This window comes from Rattus norvegicus, chromosome 13 (assembly GCF_036323735.1).
Source record: "Rattus norvegicus strain BN/NHsdMcwi chromosome 13, GRCr8, whole genome shotgun sequence".
NCBI lineage: Eukaryota > Metazoa > Chordata > Mammalia > Rodentia > Muridae > Rattus > Rattus norvegicus.
In genome coordinates, this window is record NC_086031.1 from 67,548,016 (window position 1) to 67,574,955 (window position 26,940).

The following is a 26,940-nucleotide window of genomic DNA, read 5'->3' on the forward strand; positions in this document are numbered from 1 at the left end:
GTGAAACCTTGCCGTTTGTGTGAGCCTTCCTCTCCCTGCTTTATAGTTCAAATACAGCTTACCTGCACTGCCACACTCTGCTTTCCTGTTTCCTGCAACTTTCCTAAGGTGCATCTCTTGGTCTCAGCTCTCCTCTTGCTGCTGTCCTTCTGTCCGTCATCCTGAGTTACAGTTACTCCTTTGCTACAGTCCCTTCTCACCTCTTTGGGAGGAAAGCTTCTTCCTTGGTCTCTGTTCACTTCTCGTGGCTTAATGTTCTCTTTGAAGGTGACCACTGGCTTCTCTCCTGAGTCACAGCTGGTGCTTGGACTTCGGCCTGTAGACAGCACTGACTTCAGTCCTGGGCTCCCGTCCGAAGCGTGTGACTCTATCGCAGATGTTTCTTGTAGGATGAGGTTCTCTTTGGCTTCACTGGGGTCTTCTAGTATTAATTCTGGGATTTCTGTGATAAATAACAATTTCCCTACCTCATTTTCACACTGAATCAGCCTAAAAAAGCAAGAATAAATTCATATATAAAAAACATAAACTACAAATGTCTATCTATAAATTATAAACTATAAATCAGTAATCAATTGTGTGTGGCTTTAACATTTAGGGAAAAAAAAAAAAGACTATAACGATGACAGATTAGCTAGCAAACAGTACTACTCAGTACCTGAGACTGCTGTGACCTTCACAACCAGCACATCACAACTCAGTCTTCTGTCTTTCCCCTCCTAGTAACTGTGGTTACACTTACTGAACATGATTTAAGACACTAGTCTAAAGTCCTTGATACAACCTGTAAGAGAGCTATATATACTTATTTTACAGGTAAGTGAGGCTCACCCAGAAACGGTGTAAGTTTATTTAAGCATGCAAGCATTCAAGTGCACAGAGCATGGCAAGAGTTTAAATACAAACATTAAGAAATAATAGGCTATGTCCCATCAGGAAGATGACAGCTTCACAGAGAAGATCGGAGCTAGAAACTGAACAGGAACCTCACCAACTCCAAAACCTGTGTTCTTCCCACTACACCAGTAAGTGCATCTGCTTTGTCTTTAGTGCTAGAAGCATGGTCTTGTTCTGTCCCGACTAAAACTGAGCAGCACATCCTTGCCAAACAAATCACCCACTGAACCTGAGAATACCCAATCCAATTCAAATAATACAGATGCTTACAAACTGGAGCAGCTCATGACAAATAGCAAAGGTGAGATTGATTCTTATCATAGCTAACAGGCAGTGTAGCGGAGAGAAGAGAGTCTAAATATACTTATGATCACTTGGCTCATAACAAGATATGCTACCAGTGCGTAGTTCATCATACTTTATACCAAAGTCTAAGATATACATGAGGTACATATGTGTGTGATGATAAAGGGATCAAAAGGGCATACCGTGGCTGGTTGTCAGCAATCCACTTCCCTATGGAGATCAAACGCTGCTGCCGTATTCGCCGTTGTTGACCCTCTTTGTCTCCTGTAATACCCTGATGGCCTTTGGAAAAATCCAAGTTCCTAAAAATGACATAGCACACTATAGAAGCTAAAACACTGAAGAACATTTCCAGGAAACCAAATGTAAATATATCAAGATGTTTCCCACACAGGCCATAGACTACATGTAATCAACTGTATTTGCTTGAATTTGTATTTCCAAATGTAAGAAACTAAGCAAGAAATAAAACCAAAGTTCATTACATTAATGTATTATTTTTACTTTCTAGGTAATAAGCCAAAATCATCCATAGGTTTTGTTATTGAAGATTTTGTTTTGATTTTGTTTGGGGTTCTAAGACTGAATCATGTTCTTGTCTATGCCAGGTAAAAGCCCTATCATTACATGAAACCCTAAATATCAGTTTTCTAAATACCATGACTAATTACATGCAGGCGGTGGTAGTGCATGTCTTTAATACCAGTGCTTGGGAGGCCAAGGTAGGTGGGTATCTGCGAATTCAAGGCCAATCTGTTCTACCAAGTTAGTTCTAGACAACCAAGGCTACATAAAGAAACGCTGTCTCAGACAACAAAATAGCAGGGTTGGGGATTTAGCTCAGTGGTAGAGCGCTTGCCTAGCAAGCACAAGGCCCTGGGTTCTGTCCTCAGTTCTAGAAAACAAACAAACAAAACAAAAAACTCCAAGGTAAAAAGACAACAAAATAGTTAAGAGTCTCTGATGGACATTTTTAAATTTTATTTCTTTGTGCATGAAGTTGTTACATGTATATATATGCACTATATGTATGTCTGGTACCCGTGAAGCCAGAAGAGGGCATTGGACTCCCTCAGACTGGAGTTTCAGGTGCTTTTGAGCTGCCACGTGGGTACTGGGAATCAAACCTAGGTCCTTTGTAAGAGCAGAAGAGTGCTCTTAGCCACCTCTGGCTCCTGAGACACCGATTACAAAATATTTCACTGTACTTTTTGTTCTCTAAATCAGAAAAGTGTGCGTCTGTCAGAAAGTATATACACAGAAAGAGTAAACCAGTGCAGAAAGAGTTCCTGAGACCTCTTGTCAATAATTTTAAAAAGAGTCAGAGGCGGTGGTGTATGCCTCTAATTCTGGCATTTCAGAGTTGGAGGCAGGACAGCAGGTTTAAAGACACCCTGGGTTTCATAATGAATCAATGCTTATCTTCAACCCAAAATGCCATTAACCAAGTTAGGCTGAAGAACACAAAGATAAGTGAAAAACAGTCCCTATATTCATGAAAAAGTAATTAAAATTAAACCCGATACACCTTACAATAAAACCACATAAAGAATAAAAAGTGAAAGAATCGAATTTCTTCCAAAAAAACTATGGGAAGTTTCAGAGCGATACCTGAGCTAGAGCTTAACGGGCAGAACCACTGACCAAGGCGATAACGAAAAGGCCGAGGAGGTGGGAATGTTCTAGTGTAAAAAAAGCATACAGAGAAAAATACAGAGCCAGAAGGAAGCATGAGTGCATGGTAAGTATAAATATTGAGGATAGGTAAGTATAAATAAAGAGGCAGAAAATAGGGGCCAAGGGGCTAAGAGGGACGGTGTGAGTGAGTGAGAGCTGACAGTGTGAGGACGCACTGAGTGGTAGACAGTTTGAAGACTCGGACATCAATCTAAAGGAGACTCCAGGATAACTGTCGATACACAAACCCGGGCTTTTGATTTTATTTTAAGACACTGTCAGTAGTAGAGGCATTGTGGTAAGAGAATTACCATTGGTAAGGGAAAAGGCCTTTCTAATTTCTGGATTGGTTAAAAAAAATGTGTCAACAGACTTTATGCTACAAGAATTAAAAAAGGCAAAATTATTTTAAAAAATGCTTAAAAAGGAATGAACCAGGAGTGAGAAACTTACAAAGATGTTAAACAGTATTTGTGACTACACTGTTTTTGTCTTTGCTTTAACTTTTCCAAGTTAAAGTTTTCAATTATGCTCTCAGGATTCTCCCTCCATGGCTAGCTTCCATTGCTATTTGTGTAGCAGCTGCAGCTAACAAAATAAATTCATAGCTTTTATAAGAACAAAGCCACGAGAATTTGGTAACTAAGGTGACAAGGGTAGTTTTAAGTGGTGGCAAGTTGAGAAGTGAGTAAACCTGAATTCAGGAAGGGCAGCCCACATTGCTCTTAGTTTTTCTGTGGTACGGAGAAATACACAGCAACAGAGAAAGACAGAGATTGTGAATTTTATTTTACTTTTTTTGGAATGACCCTCCTCCCCCTAAAACAAACCCCACACTTGCATGTTAGTAAGCTAAAAGAAGATAGCTATTTGGGAAGAAATAGGGAAAACCAGTGGGAGATATATTGGAAAAACACTGTGTAGCAGAGTAAAAGATGGGGGATAGGAAAGCAGGAAGGAGAGAACAAGATAGACAGGTAGACCAAGAAGGCAGGAAGAGACCATGGGTGGCTGCAGCAAAGGATCCCTTTGCCTCTTTGCTACTGATTTTTTTTTAAATTTTAATTTCATGTAAAATTGGTGTGTGTAACGTAGAATGCGCATACACACATGGAGCATGTCTACCACTCTCGGCCTTACTCCCTTGAGACAGGGTCTCTCATTGACTTGCTTCTTATTCACTTGTTTGTGTATTCATTCATTCACTCATTATCTCCAGCTCCACACTGGGTTACAGGTATATCACGCACGCTTGTCTTTTATGCGGACACCGGGACCCACACTCATGTGCGTGCCTATGATCTGGACACTGAGGAGGCAGAGGCAGTAGGATTGCTGCATGCTCGACACTAATCAGGTCACCAATGACTATAGAGACTCTGTCTCAAAACAGTCTGGTAAATATGGTTCAAACCTTTTAATTCCAGCACTCAGGAAGCAGAGGCAGGTAGAATTCCAAGTCTGAGGCCAGCCAGGTATACAAAGATAGTTCTATAGTAGTCGGGGCTACAATATCGAGACCCTGACTCAAAATCTAAGAATGAATATGAATAACCAGAAGATTCCCTTTTAGGACATTTCTTAATTTTAAGGGAAGTAAAAAGGTAGAATTTGTGAAGTATCTCCCAGGGGGAACAATTTTATTTTTCACCTCTTTATTCTGCATTTCTCTCAAACACTTCAGATTGATCTCACCTTCCCACACATGCAAACCATGGCCCATGCCCATATGCTACTCTCCCAACCCGAATACCAATAAACAAGCAAATGAAGGACTAAATGTTAAAGAAAAGAGGACACAGTTGGGACAAATCAAAGGCCTCTCTACAGGAAGGCCAGATTCCCACCAATTTTCATGCTGGAAGCACGTCAGAGTCACTTACCTGAAAGAAGGTCTCAAAGCCAGGAACCCTTGTAGTTCAAACTCCTCTGGAAGTGGTGTGGCTTAAGAAAAGAAGATGCCAAAACTTGTAAACATTTTTATTAAAATCTTATTATTTTGTAGATATGAAAAAAGTGAATAAAGAAACATATGGGAAGAATGTGTCATGCCCGTTTTCTGCTCTTCAGCGTCACCATCTTAAAAAGTTAAGTCATTCAAGGAAACCCTGACTGTCATCTCTGTCCCTAGACACCCCTAACATTCCAAACTACACATTGGGGTTGCTGGGCACAAAGAACTCCCTCATCTGCTCTCTCATGAATATACAACTTCAGTCAGGTGTGGCAGTGCACGCCTTTAATCTCAGCACTCAGGAGGCAGAGCCACGTGGATCCTTGAGTTCAAAGCCAGCCTGGTTTACAGAGCAAGGTTCAGGACAGCTAGGTCTACACAAAGAAACCCTGTCATGAAAAATCTAAAGAAAAAACCAAATGAACCAATCAAAAACAGAATCCAGATCTTCATCATCAAATCTAGTAGGCCCAATGTTTAGGCTACATATGATCTTTAAGTTATCCAGTGACAACACTAATGTGGTTGAGAGTGTACAAGAAATAATCTTCGGCACGATCCAACATTCCCAGGTGACTTGCTGCAAATTATTAACAACGGAAGAAGGGAGAAGCTCCATGCTGCTTAGTACAGCACTATTTATAAAGAAAATGTAAATTAAGGAAACAGGTACACGTGCATCTGTATGTTTGTGTGCCAGGACAGTCTCAGGTGTCACCCTCAGGGATGCAGTCCACCTCCTCTGAGAAAAAGTCTGACTGGCCTGAACTATCAATTAGGCTAGATGGGCAGGCAAGAGAGAGCCTGGGATCCTCTTTTTTTCTGGCTTGCTAGTATAGTGATTCCAGAGATGAAGGGAATTATTTACAGGGATTCTAGGTATTGAATTCAGATCCTTATGGTTGAGAAGTGAAGCATTTTACTGACTGAGTTATCTTCTCAGGGCCTTGATAAGAACAATTTCAAAGACAGGATAATAGACTATGACACATATATTTATTATGAAGTCAATAAAAACTGTTTAGCAGCAGTTGAAAATGTTAACATTACACTGTTAAATTTAAAAGCATGTTTAAAGTGGTATATGATTCCTATGTTTGTACACAGGAGAATGTCCTAAGATCATGCACTATATGTGGACAATATAAACTATTATACTATGGGAGATCTACTGGCAATTTGTGTCGTTTGTGCTAAACTCTCTGAGATGTTTAAGTATCTGACAGACTGGTGTTCACATCACTTCCTTAAAACAAAATCCCTAGTGGGGCTGGGGAGACAGCTCAGCAGTTAAGAGTACTTGCTGAAGCCAATTTTGGTTTCTAGTGCCTACTCCCAAATGTCTGTAACTCTGGTTCCAAGAAACCCAAGGCCCCGCTCTGTCACTGTGGACCCCAGGCAAATACATAGTATAGTATGTACACACAGGCAAAATACTCATACATGTAAAACATATAAACCTAAAAACAAACAAAGAAAAATCCCAAACAGCTAGTAGTTGAAGAGACAGGGAAGAAAATGGATAGAATGTAAAGGTCACGACTGTCTACTCTAATGAAAATCAGAGGGGACTTTAGGAGAGTTACCCACATCCAGTCACTTCATCAGTACCACAAGTCAGAGCCTCTCTTAGACACCCATCTTAAAGTAAAACAAACAAGCCTCATCAAAAGCCCAATTTCCCTGGCTTTCCCAATTACCTCCCATTACTGATCGAGAACCAGAGAGACAATACACAATTTAAGCACCTCTTACCATTAGTACTTGAGAGATCATCTTCACGGGGATGAAAACTATTGAGAAGAGAAATTAGCCAGGGCCAGATGCTGTAAATCAAAGAAAATTTCATATTTTATTCTTATACAAGAAAAGGTAGAATATTAATAAATTATAAAGATGGTATCTCTAAGGACTCCATCCTTTACTTACTGTCCCACTACCCTGACATTTTAAAGGCTAAAACCCCAATACACATTTCCAAAACTACATAGGCAAAAACACACGAGAGAGATGCACTACTGTATACTACTTCCCAATGCTCATTTAATGGGTGGGAATAATCTGTCAAAGAATGAATACATACATTTCCAAAACAGTGGAAATATTCCCCCATTAGTGACAAAGAATGGCTGCACTAAATTCAAATCTCTGTTCAAAGTGAATCACAGTGACTTGTTTTAGGGTCCAAGTGCACATGGCTACAATCTCATCACTATATGTGCAACTGAAAGGATCACTGCAGAGACACAAAACCTCTGTAAGCCAAAGGGAAAGAGACCACAGCTTAGAGTCTATTAAATAAAACACAAGTTTGACTTTTAGAGCACACATAATCAGAAACTGTATATAAAAAAAGCAGTACCTAAAAGCCTGTGCTAGCATTGCCCACATTAATACTTAAAGGAGACAGACACTATCCTATGCTACACGCCTAAATCACATTCACGATGGTACTAAAAACGAAGGTGTGTGTGCTTAGGGAGGAGGCGAATTCTAATGAGGTCCCATGATTTATTAGATAACCCTTTGTTGGTGTGTACATCCCAGGTCACAGCAGAAACATCAGAGTTAAAACGACTCTAAGATATGTAGGGGAGGGACTTTGCCATTACAGTCTTTTTACAATCAAAAGTACACTGAAAATGTTATTCATCACTTAAAAAAAAAAAAAAAAGGTTCTTAAAAACTGTTTCTACCGTATTGAGGAAAGTTAAGAATTGTTTCCAGTCATCCAAGGTCAACTAAAATAAAAATTAAGTATAATTACAAGGCAGAATCAGCTTGTGTATAGAAAATGGAAGTTCATAATTTAAAAATAACAGAAAAGTATGGCACAGATGCAGCTTAAAAAGACAAACTTGATTTTTAATGTCAAGTTCATTTTGAAATGTGAAGACTGTCTCTTCATGATATGGCAACTGGGAACAGGGGAATATAAAAGGAACCACACATTTCTATCTAAGATCATGTGCCTAACAAAGAATTCAAAACAAACCAAAGTCTGCATGGATATTTCCATTTCAATTTTCAGAGTGGGCAGGAAACAGTCTTCAATTGTTCAATATGCTTTTTGAAGGCAGTTTTCCTGTGTCTCTGAATATTAAACAACCACCTAACCACCTTAAAATTTTACAACACTTACTACTGTCTTTCATCCACTACAGCTTCTTGAAAGACTCTAGGTCGGAGTCTTAGCCAGTCCATGGAGACCTTGACTGCAGGAAGGGGATAGGCATTGTAGGACTCCTGAGAATCATTCTGGAGAGGACATTTGCACAGGATGCCAAGAAAAGACACTTGGGGGTAGGGTAGAGAAAAAGATTCAGAAATGTGTAAGGCATTTGAAAAAGCAAACCAGTTCAAAGTATTACTATGAGCCTTCTTCTGTATTAAAGATTCATGTATCTTAGTTTCCTTCTAAATAGGAATTTTTAGCTGGGCATGGTAGCCCATAGCTATAATTTCAGTATCCGAGAGGCTGTAATGTGAGGACCATGAAGTTCAAGGTCAGCCAGGGATTATATAGTAAGACTATCAAAAAACAGAGAGAAGAAAACACTTTCTATGTTAAATGTGATATAAAACAGATGAGTGGTATAAAGCAGACAGACAGAATTTGATGTTTACATCTCTGATCCAATATTAAGAATTATAGGACTTATTTTATGTATCACTGCATTTGGCTACATTTACAAAAATACAAATATACAAAAATAAAAAATACATGTAGATTGCACCTTTCAGATTTGAGTGATTTAATACTCACTGAAGAGGGCCAGCAACTGTGTCCAACACAGCTGTTCATCTTGGCTGTAACTGTGCTGCTCTGTTTCATTGCTAAAGTCACGAAGATGATGAAGTTGAAACAGGTTAATGACAGTGACATGAACTAACTGCTGAGAGTTGAAAGCTTTTTGGAACAGCAGTCTCTGTAATGGGAGACAAAGATACTGCATATATTATCAAGAGCAGGGTTCATCTTAGACACAAGAATTACTAAACATCTACATTCAAAATCACAGAGTGTTAGAATAGCATTACTAGATGATTAAACTGTCCCGCTCTTTATTGTAATATTTTATATGGGTCTAATGTCTTAAAAAACAGTAATAGAAAGGATCAATTCAGGCACTACTCAGTTGTTTAAACTATTGCTTGAGCATTTTTGTATTAAAGATTTATTAAAGATTTTGTATTAAAGATTAAAAATGTATTAAAGATTTATCTATTTTTATTTTTTATAAATATAGCTGTTTTGCCTGAGTATCTTGTCTATGTACCATATGTATGCTTGGTACCTAAAGAGCTGGAAAGTGGTGTTTGATTCCCTGGACCTGGAGTTACGGATAAGTGCGAGCTCCATGTAGGTATTAGGGAGGAACTGGATTTCCTGGAAGAGGAGCTGATCCATCTCTCCAGCCCCAGAAAGAGCCTATTTTTTTTTTTTTAAATATTTACTTGTTTTGTATACATCATATAGCTTTCTGACTCCATGTATGCCTGCAGGCCAGAAGAGGGAATCAGATCCCATTACAGATGACTGTGAGCCACCATGTGGTTGCTGGGAATTGAACTCAGGACCTCTGGAAGAGCAGTCAGTGCTCTTAACCACTGAGCCATCTCTCCCGCCCCAAGGGCCTATATTTTTAATATGGCCCGAGGAAGAAAGTATTTGGGCTATATGTATATTTAGATATTTAAAGGTTTTAATCCATTTAAAGGTTGTCTTATAAGATATATGTTGAATAAAATGCTTAAAAAGGAAAAGTGATTAAAAGCAGATGTATGTAGTGAAGACATTGCAGACAAAAAGACTCGAGTATTATTTTGAACATGAACATGAAGCATGACTTAAGAGCTGTCGTAAACTTTTCACTTTTAAAAAAGAAAACCAGGGGTTGGGGATTTAGCTCAGTGGTAGAGCACTTGCTTAGCAAGCGCAAGGCCCTGGGTTCGGTCCTCAGCTCCGAAAAAAAAAAGAATTAAAAAAAAATAAAATAAAAAAGAAAACCTTTATAAACAATGCAGAAACCACATACTTAGGAACACGGACAAATGACATGCTGAAGCTGCCATGAGGATGTTTAATAAGCACCTTTAAATGACCAGGCTCAAATCTCCATAGGCAAATCCACTTATGATTTTTACTAAGTTTCATTTACACAGTGCTTGTATACATGGTAACCTGCTAAGCAGGGTATGACATTACCACATATATTCCCAGAGCTGGTGGTCTCAGTGACACTATACTTCTGCTTTGTGATGGGATTTGATTATTCCCACATGCAATACTTTCCAAACCAAAGATCCTAAAAAGTTGACAGCTACTAGGATGGATACTTTTAGTTGTAGCCAGCCCTCCTCCATCTCTCCCAAGGAAGCAGTCTAGAGGACGGCAGAATCAAGAGTCATTAATCTTCTGGTAAGAATTGATAATACAGGACTGAGATGGCTCAGCGGTTAAGAGCACTGGCTGCTCTCCCAGAGGTCCTGAGTTCAATTCCCAGCAACCACACGGTGGCTCACAACCATTTTAATGAGATCTGGTGTCCTCTTCTGGTGTGTCTGAAGACAGCTATAGTATACACATATAAAAATTAATGAAAAAAATTAAAGAAGATTGATAATACATCAGATAAAGTCAGATTTGCCATGATAGTAATAATGATTTGGGAAATTTTGAGGTAAGCAAGAACTAACAGAGTAAGACTTATCTAAACAAACCATACTCGCACACACACTCAAATCCTCAAAATACTCTAACAAAACCCTCAAAACAGAACCAGAACAAAGATGCAGAGAAGATAGCTCTTGCAGTCCCCCACCAGCTGACTGGTGCTCTTGCCACATCAAACACACCCATCTCCTTCACTTTATTCTGAGATTTCTACTTTCTGCTTTTATGTTTATAAAGAATCTAGCCTTCTAAATAAGCTAATATTTTATACTGATTATACTTTAAATCCAACAACTCTATTCAGATTCCAATATTCTCTTCTAGGCTAAGTAATTTATAAATGTCATGGACTTCTTCCACTGGGAAGAAGAAAACAGAAGACCAGTAAAAATTTGCAGCAAACTATTACTACTGTAAATAACCAACTCAACGATTATCTGTGATTATTTTTTACTGACTATATTTGGCTAATTTATGCTTTTATTGTCCAAGTTTGTGTTGTTTTGGACAGTTTATCACTATATTTATAGCTGTCTTGTTTCTTAATATATTTATACTTTGACCTGTCTTGCCAACTGGCAACGGGGTCAATGAGACTGCTTCAACAATGACTGGATACCATAGGTCAGATCATAAGAGGGAAGCTGGATGCAAGGACTTCATGTATTTCAGATTTAACTTTTGCTACAAATTCATAATGAAGTAGCAACATAGGAACCAGGAGTCTGGTCCTCTGAGCATAGCTCAGTGGGGGAAGCTTGTGCTAGGCCCTGGGTTCCATCCCCCAACACCACAAAATAACAAAACTTTAAGTTAATGTTCTCCAAATCTTAAGCTTTCCAACTTGAGACAACCAACATTTTTTTGTTGTTGTTGTTTTTAACACTAACCTTAAACTGTTCTTCTAACTTCTCTCGAAGAGGGCTCAGCTTTTCCAAACTCTTACTCAGGTATACATGACCGTGGAATTTAATAAAGGCCTTGATGAAGTCAGAAACACCCCACTTGGTTTTCAACTCATCCCGGCTGAAATGAAAAAACAAAACAAAACAAAACAAAAAACCAAAAACAAACTTGAATCAATCTTAAACAGCAAAATTAGCAAAACCCCTACACTGGATTTGGCTTCCTAGTTACTTGATCACCCAGTAGACAAGTAAGGGTTCTTTCTGTCCAAGTCTAGCTTCATAGCTACAACTCATCTGAGTCAGCACTCAGCTACAATAAACCACAACATATTGGGTACAATTCAGTGGCTGTACACAAAATAATTATGTACTCTATAATTTTCCAGATAAAAGATGAATAGAGATCACTGCCAGAATTTCCTAAACAACAAAATTTGCGAGATTAAGGCTCTTGGTTACACAAATTCTCTTGGAAAAGTCAGCCCTACCTTTCCAGTGCTTTAGAAAGTGCTTTTTGTAGGTTAGTGGAGGCAGCTGGGAAAGGGAATTTCACAGCAATGCTTCTGCAGTAGTAGAAAATTGTGGTCAGGTGGTCTCCTTTGGAAGAAGCTAAGATAGCCAACTGATTGTAAGGCTGACCTAAAGGAGAAAGTTAAGATTCTAAAGTTACCAAGAACCAATCTTGCTATCAAAATACAAATGCTCAGTTAAATCCTTGAATTAATAATGCAAAGTATTATGTAAGGCAAATCTCATGACTATCAATTACAGATAGACATAATGTGAAATTGTACACCTTACTGATAGCATCGTGTGCAGGTTAAAAAGTCATACAATTAAATATTGACTATGGAGGCACACACTTTTAATTCTAGCACTTGGGAGGCCCAGACAGGAGAATCAGACTTCAAGGCCATATTGGGCCACACAAATAGATGGTCTTAAAACAAAAATAAAAAAAGTCCTAAAGTTAGGATCAATACGATAAGCACTCACGGTTTCAGAAAGGGTTAGCTAGTAAATCCCCTTGGCTTTGTAGGTGCTAAGGACTCGTCCCAAGCTCTCAGCTCTGCTACTGAGGTGTGAAGGCTGATATAGAGAATCCGAAATGGATAGTGTATTGGATAATCTCTCTACCTGAGACATTATCTACAATCTAGAGAAATTTCAATAGGGCTTAGCACAAATGGTCTGTACCTGCTGTTAAGCTCTTTAATTCAAGAATGCCTTTTTGGAGTCATCAAAAGTACTAACTGGTTAGTTTTCTAAGAAGAAATGGTTAGCCTGAAAGACCATTAATCTCTAGGCCAATTAAGAATGCTCGAGTTGGGGTTGGGGATTTAGCTCAGCCGTAGAGCGCTTGCCTAGCAAGCGCAAGGCCCTGGGTTTGGTCCCCAGCTCCAAGAAAAAAAAAAAAAAGAAAGAAAGAAAAAGAAAAAGAATGCTCGAGTTGTAGAAAAACTTTAGACCACATTGATTAATTCCATTTATATTGGCTTAGAGAGTAACTTTCTTAAAAGAAAATTTCATTTTAAGTATATGGAATATAAAGTTAGAAATTCAACATCTACTTCTATAATACACTTAAACAGTGAAATCTATTGCTATGGTGCTATAAAGAACACAGGAACATGGTTCCTTTAAGGTGGCAGGCCCACTCACCATTGGAGGGGACAAGCTGAGCTGCATGCCTATAGTAGGACTCTGCCTGGCTAGTCTGGTTTCTGTATCGAGCTGAGAAGAGAAAGAAAGTTCAGTTTAAAATCATACAGATATACATAAACACACATACAAACAAGTACCGGCAGGGCATGTCCAAACACAGCTAGAGTTCTAACTTCTAGAGATAATAAAGACATCAAAATTACTTCAAAGACCATTAAAGACAGAAAAATTTAAAACAAATTAACTATGGGATTATGTATGAAGTGTCCATCCGGCCTTCTCTAGTTGGGACAGTCAGCAGTAACCAGTTTTAAAGCTTACCTAGCCCCCATTTTCAGGTCCTCCAGTGTCATGCATCACCAGCTCCCACTATGGACTATGCTGGTGACCTGGAGCCGGCCCACAAGAAGGGGTGAGTTATATGGCACTTAAAAACAAAACAAAACAAAAAACCACTATACAATATGATCTGAAAATTAAGTATTTCTTCAATATCTTATAAAGTGATTTTTGAAAAATGCCTTGCCATCTACTGCAGTATTAATTATGTGTGTGCAAAGAAGACATTTAAAACAAAACCAACCTACCACACTGCATCTCCTTGCAGAGCTCACCGATAACTGATGTGACCTCTCAAAGTGTCACTCATTTATGGCATTAAGAAATCTAAAATCTACTAATGTAAACACACTAATGTTCCTCATTCCTTGTTATTTCAGGACAAAACATAATCCCATAGTTAATTTATTTTATAACCTTTTTAGGTCACCTTAAAGGAATGAACAGAAAAATAAGTTATATTAACCCCAAGGTAAAAAAATATATAATGGAAATGCGAATTTAACCTTTGAAAGGAAGCAGCATATAAAATGCACCAGTAGGAAGAAATAATAGACAAACTAGATTTAAAACAAGTAATTTATAAACTTTATCCCAAAAGAGAACAATTTTCTAATTCAGAAAATACAGTATTATTTTAATGATTTAACTTTGGCTACAGTTTTAGTGTTTACCATTTGCCTATACCTGGATCAAATCTGAAGAGAGTTTAAATTTTAATTTGAGAATTTCTTCTTCCAAAATTCTCTGCCAATCTCAAAACATGAAGAAAAATTCCTAAAAGCGAATTTTATAATTTCTTCATATTAATCTAAACCAAACACGCATATTTAAAGTTTCCTCCTATGATTACTCAAAGAAAAGGATGCGTGTGTCACTAGTCCCTTCCATAGGCTCACCAATGTCTCCAAGGTGGACGAGGCAGTGCTGGCAAATGTAGGAACAGGAGCTAGACTGTGGCTTCACTATGGCGCTGGTGTGCGTCTGTTTATTGCTAATAATTCCCAACTGGGAAGACTTCACACGGCATGGCAAATCTACATTAAACACCGTACACAGTTCCTGTAATAACTGAAGAAAAAACATAAGTAAATTTAGTAACTAAGGAAATTTAGTAATGTCAGAATGTTCTAACAGTAAGTTTACATACAAGATTATGTGTCTCAGTATCGCCTGCTGCTAAGACTCCAATAAGAACTGTATGAAGATTAATGTAACCTTTGATGGTATGATCTCATTAATCAAAGTACTTTCAATAAAGCATTTTAAAAAACATTCAGCAAGCACATAAAAATAAGGAATGCCATGAAAGTATCTACTTCTCTTTAAAAAAATTATTAAATATTGGTTTGAAATGTTTCTAACATGGAAGACAAGGTTTTGACATTTTCTCAAGTTCTGGACCAACTCATCACTCTTCATTGAGGTGTGAGGGGGCTCTTTCCTCTGGTCAGAGTTACCTAATCCTCCTGTGTAGGCCTGTAATTATTCCACTCTGTTCTGTCTCCTGTCTGTTACACCCTACCCCAAATCTTTCCTGTTTAAACAGTATCAAGGTTTCCTATAAAAGCAAACAAGAACACAAAACCAAAACATTCTTTCTTGACCCTAGAGTCTTTCCAACAATCTTCTAATGTCTTTCTCTCATCTCAAGTAGACTCCTTCAAAGGAGTCCACTATTTTCCTCATCTGTGTTACTCCTTACACTCACTACCATCTGACTTCCATTCAACTCTTCTTCTACCCCAATTCACCACTGGCTTACTAAAGCATCAATCAGATGGCTATGTGTTAGCTAGCCAAATACAATGATGCCCACACTGCCATCATCTTATTGGTGCCCACACTGCATTTAAAATTACAGATCTTGGGGCTAATCAGCTCTTAAGTGCTTTTCCAAGCATTCTTTTCGGTTTCCTTTAGTCAAAGCCCTTCCCCGATATTGCCGAGCATTCAAAAGTCTCCTTTCTTTTTCTTCTCACTTGGTCTTACGAACAACTAGACCCATCCAAATATCTGCCTTCTATCAAGTACACGGCAAACAATAGCCAGTCAGCACTACAGTACTACACAGTTCTGGGATCCTGCTCATCAAGGGAAAACTGTGCTTACTGCCCCCTTTTCCACAGCTCCTCCCCTGTGCCAAGAATGAAGAATTAACTATGAAGCAAATTATCACCTGTTACATTCCATAGAAATGTAACAATGCTTTCTTCTCCCATTTTCTTAGAGTAAGGACTAGTACTATGCTGTCTAGTTTATGTCAACTTGATGCAAGCTATATATTTGGAAAGAGGAAGCCTCAATCAAGAAAATTTACTACAAGCTTGATTGTTGCAGCAGGGCCTGGGCCATTGGGTTGGCGCCAGTCCTGGACAGTGGTTCTGGGGATTTTTAAGAAAGCAGGCTGAGCAAGCCTTGAAGAGCAAGTCAGTAAGCAGCACCCCTCCACGGCCTTGGCTTCAGCTCCTGCCTTGGGTTACTGTTTTTAGTTTCTTCTGCCCCGACTTCCGTGGATAATGGACTTCAAATTACAGGGTGAAATAAACATTCTCTTTAAGTTGCTTTGTTCATGGTGTTTTATCATAGAAGAGAAACTTAACGGAGACTTCATGGGAAATGAAAGCATTTTACGTGAAATGTTACGTGCTTTCACTTTGACCAAGAATTTGGTAGTGCCTGAGGTACTAAGTTTTAGGTGATTAAAAAAGTCGAAACTGTTTATAAAAAAAATCTGACTGTGGTAATTACATATTAAGCTTTTAAAACCTCCAACAATTGGATCTCTACCACTCTAATCAAACTACACTTTATCAACCCAAAATACTGTATCTTAGAGAGGAACCATCATTTTATTATTAAGAAAAAAATTTTGCTAACAGTAACACAGAATGAACACAGATCTGCCTACCCATGCCTCCCAAGTGCTGAGATTACAGTTGTGTGCCACCTAAAATGTTTTAAAATTTTAAAAAGGAAGAAATATGGTGCACATTACATTTTTCAATGACTTCTATGACTGCCAAATCTAGCTTTTCTCTTTTGAGAAACCTCATCTGGCCAGGCGGTGACTGCACGCCTTTGAGGTTGAAGCCAGCCTGTTCTGCTGAGAGAGTTTCAGAACAACCCGGGGCTGTTACACTGAGAAACCCTGTCCCCCAAAACCCAAACAAAAACTAGAACCCAAACCCTTCTCTGACCTAACTGCACAGAACAAGGCATGTCACTTACCCTCTGACCTTCCTGAACTTTTCTTTTTTGGGGGTGGAGGTGGGGATGGGGAAGGATGTCTTTCAATCTGGCCATATCCCTTACTTTTTCCAATTATAATAGTAACTGCTCTAAGTTTGTTCTCATCTGGGCTTCATATTTAATGATCTATTTATCAGAGCCTCTTACATGTAAGAAGCATTTCGTCTCATTGACTTAATCATGGACACATTTATTTTTCCCCAGGACAACTATTCAATTTGTTAGTATTGTAATTACTAGCTTTGATTCTTCCTAACTCTGATTGCGTAAATCTAACGCAATCCATCAGAGTGAGTCTTATTGACTCCATTTCAGAATGTCAAATTCTTTCCTTTACTATAATACACTATTTACTTTCTATCCTTAATTCCAATATCCAAAGTAACTGGATGGTTATTTGGGGGTGGAAGTGGGGGTGGGGTGGGGTGGGGTGGGGGGGTGGTGGTGGTGGTGGGAGGCACACTGAGATAGGATCTGGCTATCCTGGAACTCTGCAGACTAGTTGGTTGGTCTTGAACTTTAACCTGCAGTTATCCTGAGTGTTTCTATGCAGGCATGAACCACCACACCGAGCCTACCCTCTCCCTTCATAGTCTCAGCATCTAATAAAGCACCTCAGAAATGAACACTTTGAAAGCTGTTACAATACAGTTCGGTGGCACAGCACTTACTTAGCAAAGGTAAAAGTTTTAGCAGTAAATAAAACAAAATAAAACTGTGAAGCAAAAAAGTACCAGGTTTTCTGACAGTTATCTGCAAAATGAACAAGCCCTTACTAGATGCTTTACTTTCATTTTATTCTTTAAATTTGATTATTTTATATGTGTATAGGTACTTTACCGGCATGTAAGTCCATGTGCCATAATTTCCTGGAATTGAAGTTACAGTTTTGAGCTGGCATGAGGATTCTGGGAATGAATCTGGGGTTCTCTGGAAGAGCAGCCCAATGCTCTTAACCACTGAGTCATCTCTCCTGTTCCTGCTTTAAATTTTATCTTTGTGTGCGTGCTCTCGCATGCCTATGTGTAGGTCAGAGGGTTTAGAGAGTCAAGTCTCCCATCCCACTACAAGATTCAGGTGGGTATATTTTTAACTTTGAGCCACCTTGCTGGCCCGGTATGTGCTTTGTTTTCTTTATCTCACTTTTCAATTATTTATTCAGCTCAGCATCAATCCCTTTCATAAGCATCAACTAAAACTGGCATAAATTTGAAAATGAATTTTGAGAATAAAATAGTACTTGAGGTTTTTTGGTAAAAATCTGCAGTGGAATTTTTTCTTCCCTTTTTTTCCTTCTTTTATAGGAGACAGTGTCTTCCTATGAACCCCTGGCTGGCCTGGAACTTGTTATATACACCAATCTGGCCTCACATTCATAAAAATATGCCCACATCTGTCTCTGCATGCTGGGATTAAAGGCATTTGTTACTAAATAAAGTTACTACCATTAGTAACTTATTTAATATGACAGTTATTTAATATCTTCCAATACAAACATTCTTTTCTTTTTCTTCAAAGAAATGGTTACACTAAAATAAAGCCAATGTATAGGTAGGGGCAAGCAACACAGGGGGAACTGGCCAGGGATTTCTTCAGTACGTAGTCCTTAAAAAACGATTACAAGGGCTGATGCGATGGCTCAGTGTGGAAAGGGCAGAGCTTGATCCTCAGTGTCTATGTGATAGAGTGAATTGGTACCCACAAGTTGTTCTGACGTCCATGGCATACCCCCAATACATTAAATCTATTTTTAAATTTTCTAGTATTCATTTAATTATAAGTAGGTGAAGCAGCAATAAAAAATACTAATTAATCCTCCTCCCCCCACATACACACCATGTGTATAAAAGCCCATGGAATCAGAAGACGGCATCAGATTCTCTAAAGGGGAATTACAGACATCTGAGAGTTGCTATATAGAGTTCCAGTCCTCTACAAGAGCAATAAATGCTGTAACTGCTAAGCCATCTCTCCAGCCCGAAACAGCAATTTTCCCAAGGAATTATGCTTTAAAAAAATTCTATGAACATTTATTTGTAGATTGCACCAGGATACGACTAAGGAAAAATAAGTATGTGAAGATAATATAGCTTATTTTTCAAACTGAATAAAGAAACCCTTGGTCTCTTAGGTAGCTTAAAATAATTTCTCTGTGTAGCTAATGCTAGGAAAGCTCAGTTGACGCTTCACCTGCACCTGCACCTGCACCTGCACAACACAGCTACTGCTTTGGTGAGTGCATCGGGTCCGACTACACAACTACCCCATGTTTCACGGGGCTTGGCTCTTATCACACCGGTTTTATTCAGAATTAAACCTCCGTCCTAAGCATGTATCTTTCTCTCCCTTCCTCCCTCTTTGGCAATACTGTTTAAACCCAAGAACTCATACTACACTCCCAAACTTAAGTCTGTATCTTTAAAAAAAATGTATTATGTATGAATCATTTCAGACATCTCTAGTATGTGAGATTATATGTGATTAACTTTCAAATATCTCATATAATAGTCATATAAAGTGAATGTACAAAAGATGTATACAGAGTACCATTAAAGCTACAAGAATTCATACATGAACTAGAACTCACCTGAGTATAGAAGCCGCTAGCTGCCTCTAGGAACAGAGAAAGGTTTGCCTGGACTTCACTCCGATTTGGGTTTGCTCGATTCTTGGCTTGGCCTTGTAGTGTTGTGATCTGATTCTTAAAGGCATGATTCCAGCTGAAAACAAAATGTAATTCTATTTGCTACAGTAGTAACTCAGTGGGCAGACACTGGCCCCGTGAGAACAGGAAAGAACTATCTGTTATATTATACCACATTCAACAGTAAGCCAGCATTAAAGTTATTTATTTAAATCACCTCATGCTGTTCTTTGAACAAAACCAGACATGCAGTACAATGCAACTGACTTTAGCAGACACTTACCAGATGCTCCAGTAAGCAGGCTGTGGTCTAACTATGAACTTTTAGAGCTATTACAGTAAGATCTACTTAAGAATCCCAGTATAAAAATCTGAGTAAACTATTACCAATTTTAACTCACTGGTCCAACAATAATTATACCCTCAGTCAAGTGTCACACACACACACCTTTCAAAGCTAATAAGTTACATCATTCATTCCCATTTCTCTTTAATGATTTTGTGCATTTATCTTATAGGTTAAGGCTTAATTCTTTATAGCATAAAATAGAAACCATATTTCAATTTTGGTTACTTTAACAACAAATGCTGAATTACATTATACTATCAGCTTATTATATTATAATATTATCAGCTTAAATTCAATTTTAGTGAAATACAGCACTGAATGTCAGCATCAAAGTTGAGGTTCTAGAGCCTGAGGGTTCTGAAAATAGTTTAGAACATTTGTCATACTCCCTGGATACTGGTGATCCTTTCTCATCATGGACTCAAATATTACAGACATGAGTTCTGATTAGTTAGTTAGGTAAACTACTAGATTTTTATAAATACGCAGGTCACAAAAACACGGGGGCGGGGGAGCCCTACCAAATTCACCACAACTTGGACTGTTGAGTCTTATAACATGTCTTGGACAGAGATGTTGTTAGTTGACGTTTACATTTCCATCAAGCTAACTCCCCTGTTTTATTTGATAAGGCAAGATCTTCTATAAAAGGCCTTTATTTACTCACTAGGGAATCTGGTTATCTGCCATTTCATCCTTCGTAGAAAAGAACAAGTGGAATAGTCTAAACACACAAAATCTCTCTTTAGTTTTGTGGGGAGTGTGAAGGAGGATATAGTTATGTATTTGATTACATGAGCTTGTCTTACAATGCAAATACACCTTTCCACTGAAGAAACAGGACTGACACTGAGTATTGTTTCTTGGCCTTTGGACTAAGACCAAATGCAAAATGCCACTGATCAAAGAAAAGTTTATCTTTAAGTACAAATACAAGAATATAGATAAATCCTTAGAATGTGAGATACCATATGTATATTTAGATTTGTTTATTCCAGAATGTTTTTAAGAGCTGCCTTGGTAAAATTCAGATCTAAACATTACTCCTCTTACCTTCAAAGACTACACCTGAAAAAAATACTAATGGTTAAAGGTTTTGATTTTAGGGCTGGTGATTTAGCTCAGTGGTAGAGCGCTTGCCTAGCAAGCACAAGGCCCTGGGTTCCATCCCAGCTCCGGAAAAAAAAGAAAAAGGAGAAAAAAAAAGTTTTGTTTTTAAAAAGACACAAGCATTAGAATTTCTTTGAAAAAGCTTACATTAGGGCAGGCTGAGAAACAATCAACTAATCATGTGTCAGAATCTTGAGATTCCTGACTGCTCAGTAATGTCCCAACAAGAGTACTTACAGGTCCTGCTCTACCTTCTTGTCTAAAGCATACTCCAGATCAGTAACCAGCATTTTCTGGTACAAGTCCTGCAGAGCTTGCCTGGATGTCCAGACCTCAGCTGGACCCAGCTTAGAATCTGCACAACAAAACAAACAAAACATCACTATATAGTTAAGTCCCTCAATCACGAGCCGAACCCAAACCAATGACCTCTCTCCACCCACCAGAGCAAAACTGCTCTCAGCACATCCCATCCACTGCGGCACAGGGTTCATGTTACTGTATGTCAGACGGCTTTCACTTCCTGCATTGCAGTTAGTAACTAACTTTGATTTAAAACATTTGTATCTTTTAGCTGTGCTTTTAAGCTGTGTGCATGTGCATGGAGGCATGCATGAGTGTGTGGGGTGTATGGACTGGGTGAGTAGAGGAGAGGAGGGAGGGCATCAGCCATCCTTTTACCACTCCTTTGAGGCAGGGTCTCTCACTGAGCCTGCAGCTTCAGGTTTTTCAGTGAGGCTGCCAGTGAGGAAGTCCCATTACAGGCATGGCCACAATGATTTTACATGTTTGCTGGAATCTAGTTCCCACGCTCATGCAGCAAGAAATCCTATGTGCTGACCCAGTCTCTCTAACCCTCATCTTTCAGCTTTAAAAGAATATTATGAAAATTAAAGTGGACATTAAAAATAATTCAATCTTTGCTTTTATTTGGATTTCTGTCTATTCATGTCACAGCAGGTCATACATCAGACAGTTAAGGCACTCCATTTGAAATAATGGATTTATATTATGTCCTTTACCTTTAATAATTCTATTTCTATCCAAATCCTCTTTTTATTCTGAATCATTCCTACAAGGATCCTCACCAATTTTTCTCTATCCGCTCACCATCCAACAGATGCCTGGATTATTCCTGCACAATATCCTACTAAGGCAATGAGAATTATTCCCACAAATGGGACATGGCTATTGAAGGTCCATCTGTAATCAGTGCATATGACAGCCATTTAATGTGGAGAAAGGCAGGGGCCTGGGATTAAACTGCTCAAAATGCCAGAAGGGTAACTGTGTATAGGGGAGAATTAGGGAGTTAGGCTCTGACTATGTATTTGTGAACTGGTGCTGCATTTTCCAAAGTCCTATAGGATGATCAATCCAAATGCTGACAGTAAGGTGTCTCAGTAGAATTACTTAATAAGCTTATCAATTATAAATTTCCAATATCCAGTTAAGCAATTCAGTGTCATCTAGGAGTTTGCTGCTGCTATCTGATGTCACAATTCCTGCTCCCCTTTATGTTGGTCATTAGTACCTGTACGCCACCATCATCCTACTCCACAAAGAGAATGTCTGGTATATTAGAGTTGATAGGTTTGTTGGCTAGTCAGATTTGGGTCTGATAAAGTGGTTTTTCTTTGTTTAGTTGGAGACAGGAAGCCCCCTGTATAGCTGAGGCTAGCCTGGAACTCTCTGTGAGCTCACACTAGCCTTGAGCTTGTGCTCTTCCCACCTCGACTTCCTATGAGCTAAGATTACGGGTGTGTGCCACTACACAGGGCTCTAGGGGACTGCAGAAGTCATTCTAATGAGTAAATACTCTGGAAAAAGGAAATGGCCTGTCTATGCAGCTTGAGGCTGTTCTACAGATCGCACTTTCAATGCCAATTCAAGAGTATAACGCCAAAGCAGCATCACAGAAGGTAGACGATGACCACAAATGTGTTAACAGGAAGGACAATAATGAATGCACTGTAAGCTTTCTTCCTCTTTTGTTCCTTACAATACTCAGGTTCCTCAGGGACATTAGTCTGTAACTGTCAAAGCTGAAACACCACCTCCATAGTAGCTAGTATATGCCCTCTTCAATTATAAATCTTGGCCAGAATTCTGGTTATCAATCAATAGTAGCTGAATTCATAAGTTAAACATACAATTACATTCCTCCAAAATTAAGATACTATCTCCTATCAAATTATCTGCTAGGTTAGGATAACACATGCTGTTATGAAGGACATGTTGATCACCAGTTTTGAACTATCTGTTCATTTCAGCATCTGAGTACACAATTCTTCTCAAAGGGCTCTAGATATTACTCAGAGCAGAAAACATGTGTAAGAAAAGGGAGCTCACTGAGTGTCATCCTTTCAGTGCAATTTTTCTATCAACATTTTTCCTGAAGGTTTACCTACTACTCAGGTTTGAGTCACTATAAATTGAAAGGAGCATTTTCCTATGAAAATAGTAACCAAATACCACATCTTTAGTTATATTGAGTATGAATTATTTTATAATTTAAATTACTAGTAAAAGGTTCATAAAAATTAAATGATCATACACATTAATAACAACTCAAATACTCATGCAGTATATACTCCTGAGAAGAGGCATATACTACATTAAATTCCTTAAGAGTATTTAAGGAAGAATCCCAAGTATAAGACCAAGAGATATTTAAAACAAAGTTACTGCTCTTGGAAACCAGCACAGGGTTTGGTACTTCATTTTAAGTGAGAAAGGAAATTTTCTTCCATTAACTTAATAGAACAAAGTAAGTGGTAAGAGATAAGACAGCCAATACCTGTCATTTCAGCCTTCAGGACTTCTGCCTGCCTAGATAAGAAAAAGGAACAAGAGTTAAAAAAGAACCAAAGTTAACACAAACACACTAAATCATCAAGTTAAACAATGCATTACAATGAGGCAACAGGGTATGGAAATTTATGCCCCCCTTTAACATCCAGTGTAGCAAAAGGTCAACTGGCAAAGTGATATAACTTAAAAATTACTTTATACATTAAACTGGTAACTTCCCCAAAAGTTCATTTCTTGTCCTCCAAATCTGAGTAAAAACATATTTCAAGCCCCGTCCCCCACTGCCTTGAAGAGTAGTTTGTTTTCAACTTACTGGTTACCATAAACAGTTCAAATATTCACTCTTCTCTAGCTGCTATTCCTATTCCTGTCTCTTTCTTACTGGCAAACGACAGTTACATAGCCCTGCTCTGGGAAAGCAAACCCATGACTGGGCATGCACTGCACTTACACAGTGCTCTCCTTATGAGATCAAAGTTCGCTCAATGGGCAGCTCCTTCTAGCATTTCCCCATGACTTGATTATTCTCTCCTCTTTGACAATCTTTAAAGTTCCCTTGCTACTGGGCCTTTCTATCTCTTTGGCATTCAAACATATTTAAGTTTCCCAAACGCTTTTTAAAACCCATTTTCCCCGCTCTGAAATTCAAGAATTATGTTATTGGATAGGTACTAGACTGACCTCATGGTTCATTCTTAACACCACACTCCATTCTCTTCCATGTTTTTTCCTCTTGTCAGTTTTATCATGGCTTTCCGCCCTTCCACAGAAGTCCTTTATGCCAGCCTTCTTCCTAAGTTTCAACATTTACCGATTCCAGAGAAATGCTGTCCTCTGGCAGTACTTACTGAACTTTCTTACTGCTTTACATCCTTAGCCGTCCACCTGTGTTATAGCCACCCCTCATCTGAACTGCAAGATATTTCTGAATGCATGCTTGATCTTACTATCCACCTGAACAAAAACATTTAGTGATTTTTCACTACGAAAAACTTTTAGTTACAAGTTCTGAACTGTCACCACTCCTCTTCATCATCTTGTTGGTTTGTCACTGTACTTATAAAAATGAGGGGGGCTGGGGATTTAGCTCAGTGGTAGAGCGCTTACCTAGGAAGCGCAAGGCCCTGGGTTCGGTCCCCAGCTCCGAAAAAAAGAACCAAAAAAAAAAAAAAAAAAAAAAAAATGAGAGTCCCTGGGCTAAGAATACCACCTCCACTTTTACTGGCCAGAAACCACTCAAGCTTTTGTCTGAGCACTGTACATCCTTGGGAAACCCAGCTGGCTGGCGTAAGGAAATTCATAAGCTCCCAAAGTTCCTTTAGTAAGCAGGTATCACAGCTTTTAAAAATACATACAATTAGAATCCCTTTCAACTAGCATAATGCTTAGCGGGAACTCTAAACATGCTCTCCCACAGGTTCTGGTATTCTCTTGCATAGGAGAATGATTATGGCTAACAACATGCTTGACTGTCTAATCTTAACAGCTAGAGAAGTAGAGTTTTAATGCTGTCCCCACAAAGAAGTGATAAATACATGGGGTGAAGAATATGCCAAATATCCTGAGACAGCATCATTAGTCAATGATTAAGTACACTCAACATCACCCTATGTGTGTGACTAACATAAAAAGATTATTACAACTTGAGATTCCATTTCAAAGAACTAAACTGACAAAAAGCTATAATATTAAAGTATTAAACGTTTAACAGAAAGCACTATTTATATAATTATTTCATAGCAACTATAAATTTTTAAAAAATTATTTTTCATGTGTACATGTGTTCTACCTGCGTCTTAATTTTTGTCAACTTGACACAAAAAGCTAGAGTCATTTGAGAAGCCTCAATTGAGAAAATTCCCTCAACAGTGTGTGTGTGTGTGTGTGTGTGTGTGTGTGTGCGCGTGCGCGCGCTCAACGGGGGAGGTGCTACCCCTGGTCAAGTGGTCCTGAGTTAGGTAAGTGAGCCAGGTAAGCAAGTAAGCCAATAAGCAGTTCCTGCCTCCAGGTTCCTGCCCTGACTTCCCTTTATGATAGACTATGAAAGTCTAAATGAAAAAACCCTTTCCTCCCCACGTTGCTTTTGGTCACAGCGTTTATCTCAACAACAGAAACCCGACCTAACACAGCATATGGCTGTGCACTACTGTTGTGCCTGGAGCCAGCAGAGACCAGAAGAGGGGTGTCCTCTCTCAGCAGAAAATGTGAGTAATGGCAAAGTTTCTATTTGTCTGTTCTTCCTTTAGGCTGAAGGATTTAGTGAAAGGAATGAATATACCAAGAATCCAAAAATCAAATCACCATATTCATAGTAATAAAACAGCACAATGAAATATGGCTATAAGATATAAAATTTTCAAGTTACTACTGTATACACTGTCTTTGGGCTTTTTGTTTATTTTGTTATGCATCACCAGCTGGCTTTGAATCCCATGGCCATCTTGCCTTAGTCTCCCCAAGTGCTGGGGCTACAGGTGTCCCTCCATACCTAGTAGCTCTTAGTTATTAAGAGAAATAAACTATGTCTATTAATCAATGAAAAAGAAAAAAATGAAGTTAATGGGCTGAAAACAAGCTTAATCAATGATAAATATATTGAGAGCTACAATCTGGAACAATTCACAAAATAGAATCGAGGTCTATAAATATATTTAATATATTCTAAACACTAGCCACTTCAAGAGCTGGCACAATACTGTCACACCATTGCTAGATACTGTTCTAAGGCCTTGTCTAAATAACTTTTAACAAAAACTATGTGCTATTATGTAGGATGATGTCATTGTGCAGGTGAAGGCAGGTACAAGATAGAACAAGGCCTGTCTTGGACGAGAAGGAAGGATGGGCAGGAGAAAAGTTTTAGAGAGGAGGAGGAGACTAGATCGAGGAAGAAGAAGCAGTAGAGAGAACATGGAGGCGGATGTTTGTTAAGATTCCTCTCTGCACATTTACAGGTTATGAATATTCTTAAGGGATGGATGTGTACAGGGCTTTGTATGTCTAGGTGGGCAATTATATCTTATCAGAGGTTATTGTGTTGTGTGTTCTTTCATGTGGCAATTTAATTGAATTCTTAATTGAATTCAAGAGAGTGTGGTGGCTAGAGACACTGGGCTGTCACAGAATTGGGGTGTATATGTCTGGCATGGTGACAACCTGCCTTGGGAACTAAGTAGAGAGAAGATTGTTGCCAGGTTCAGAGAGTAGCCATCGGCAGTGTGATATGGGATGAAGCTAAGCAGGTGAGATGCTTTGCTGTCTGAGATGAAAATATCAAACAGATGTCATAGGGTGCCGGACCTAGTGTGGGATAACATTATTTTAATTTATTTTACTGCAACACTACTA

General features: G+C 38.6%; 1 protein-coding gene across 9 annotated transcripts in view; it reads right to left on the reverse strand.

Moving 5' to 3' along the window:
* The window catches only part of Smg7 (SMG7 nonsense mediated mRNA decay factor), a 64,609-nt gene that overhangs the window by 12,000 nt on the left and 25,669 nt on the right, over positions 1 to 26,940 (reverse strand). For 4 of the 9 annotated variants that reach the window (NM_001415738.1, NM_001415741.1, NM_001415740.1 and 1 more), the window contains 13 exon segments: positions 63 to 489; positions 1,386 to 1,505; positions 4,764 to 4,824; positions 6,590 to 6,660; positions 7,977 to 8,130; positions 8,601 to 8,763; positions 11,402 to 11,537; positions 11,908 to 12,058; positions 13,082 to 13,153; positions 14,323 to 14,494; positions 19,263 to 19,395; positions 21,016 to 21,133; positions 23,579 to 23,610. In NM_001415738.1, coding sequence (NP_001402667.1) covers positions 63 to 489; positions 1,386 to 1,505; positions 4,764 to 4,824; positions 6,590 to 6,660; positions 7,977 to 8,130; positions 8,601 to 8,763; positions 11,402 to 11,537; positions 11,908 to 12,058; positions 13,082 to 13,153; positions 14,323 to 14,494; positions 19,263 to 19,395; positions 21,016 to 21,133; positions 23,579 to 23,610 — 1,810 coding nt within the window. 9 annotated transcript variants of the gene reach the window in all.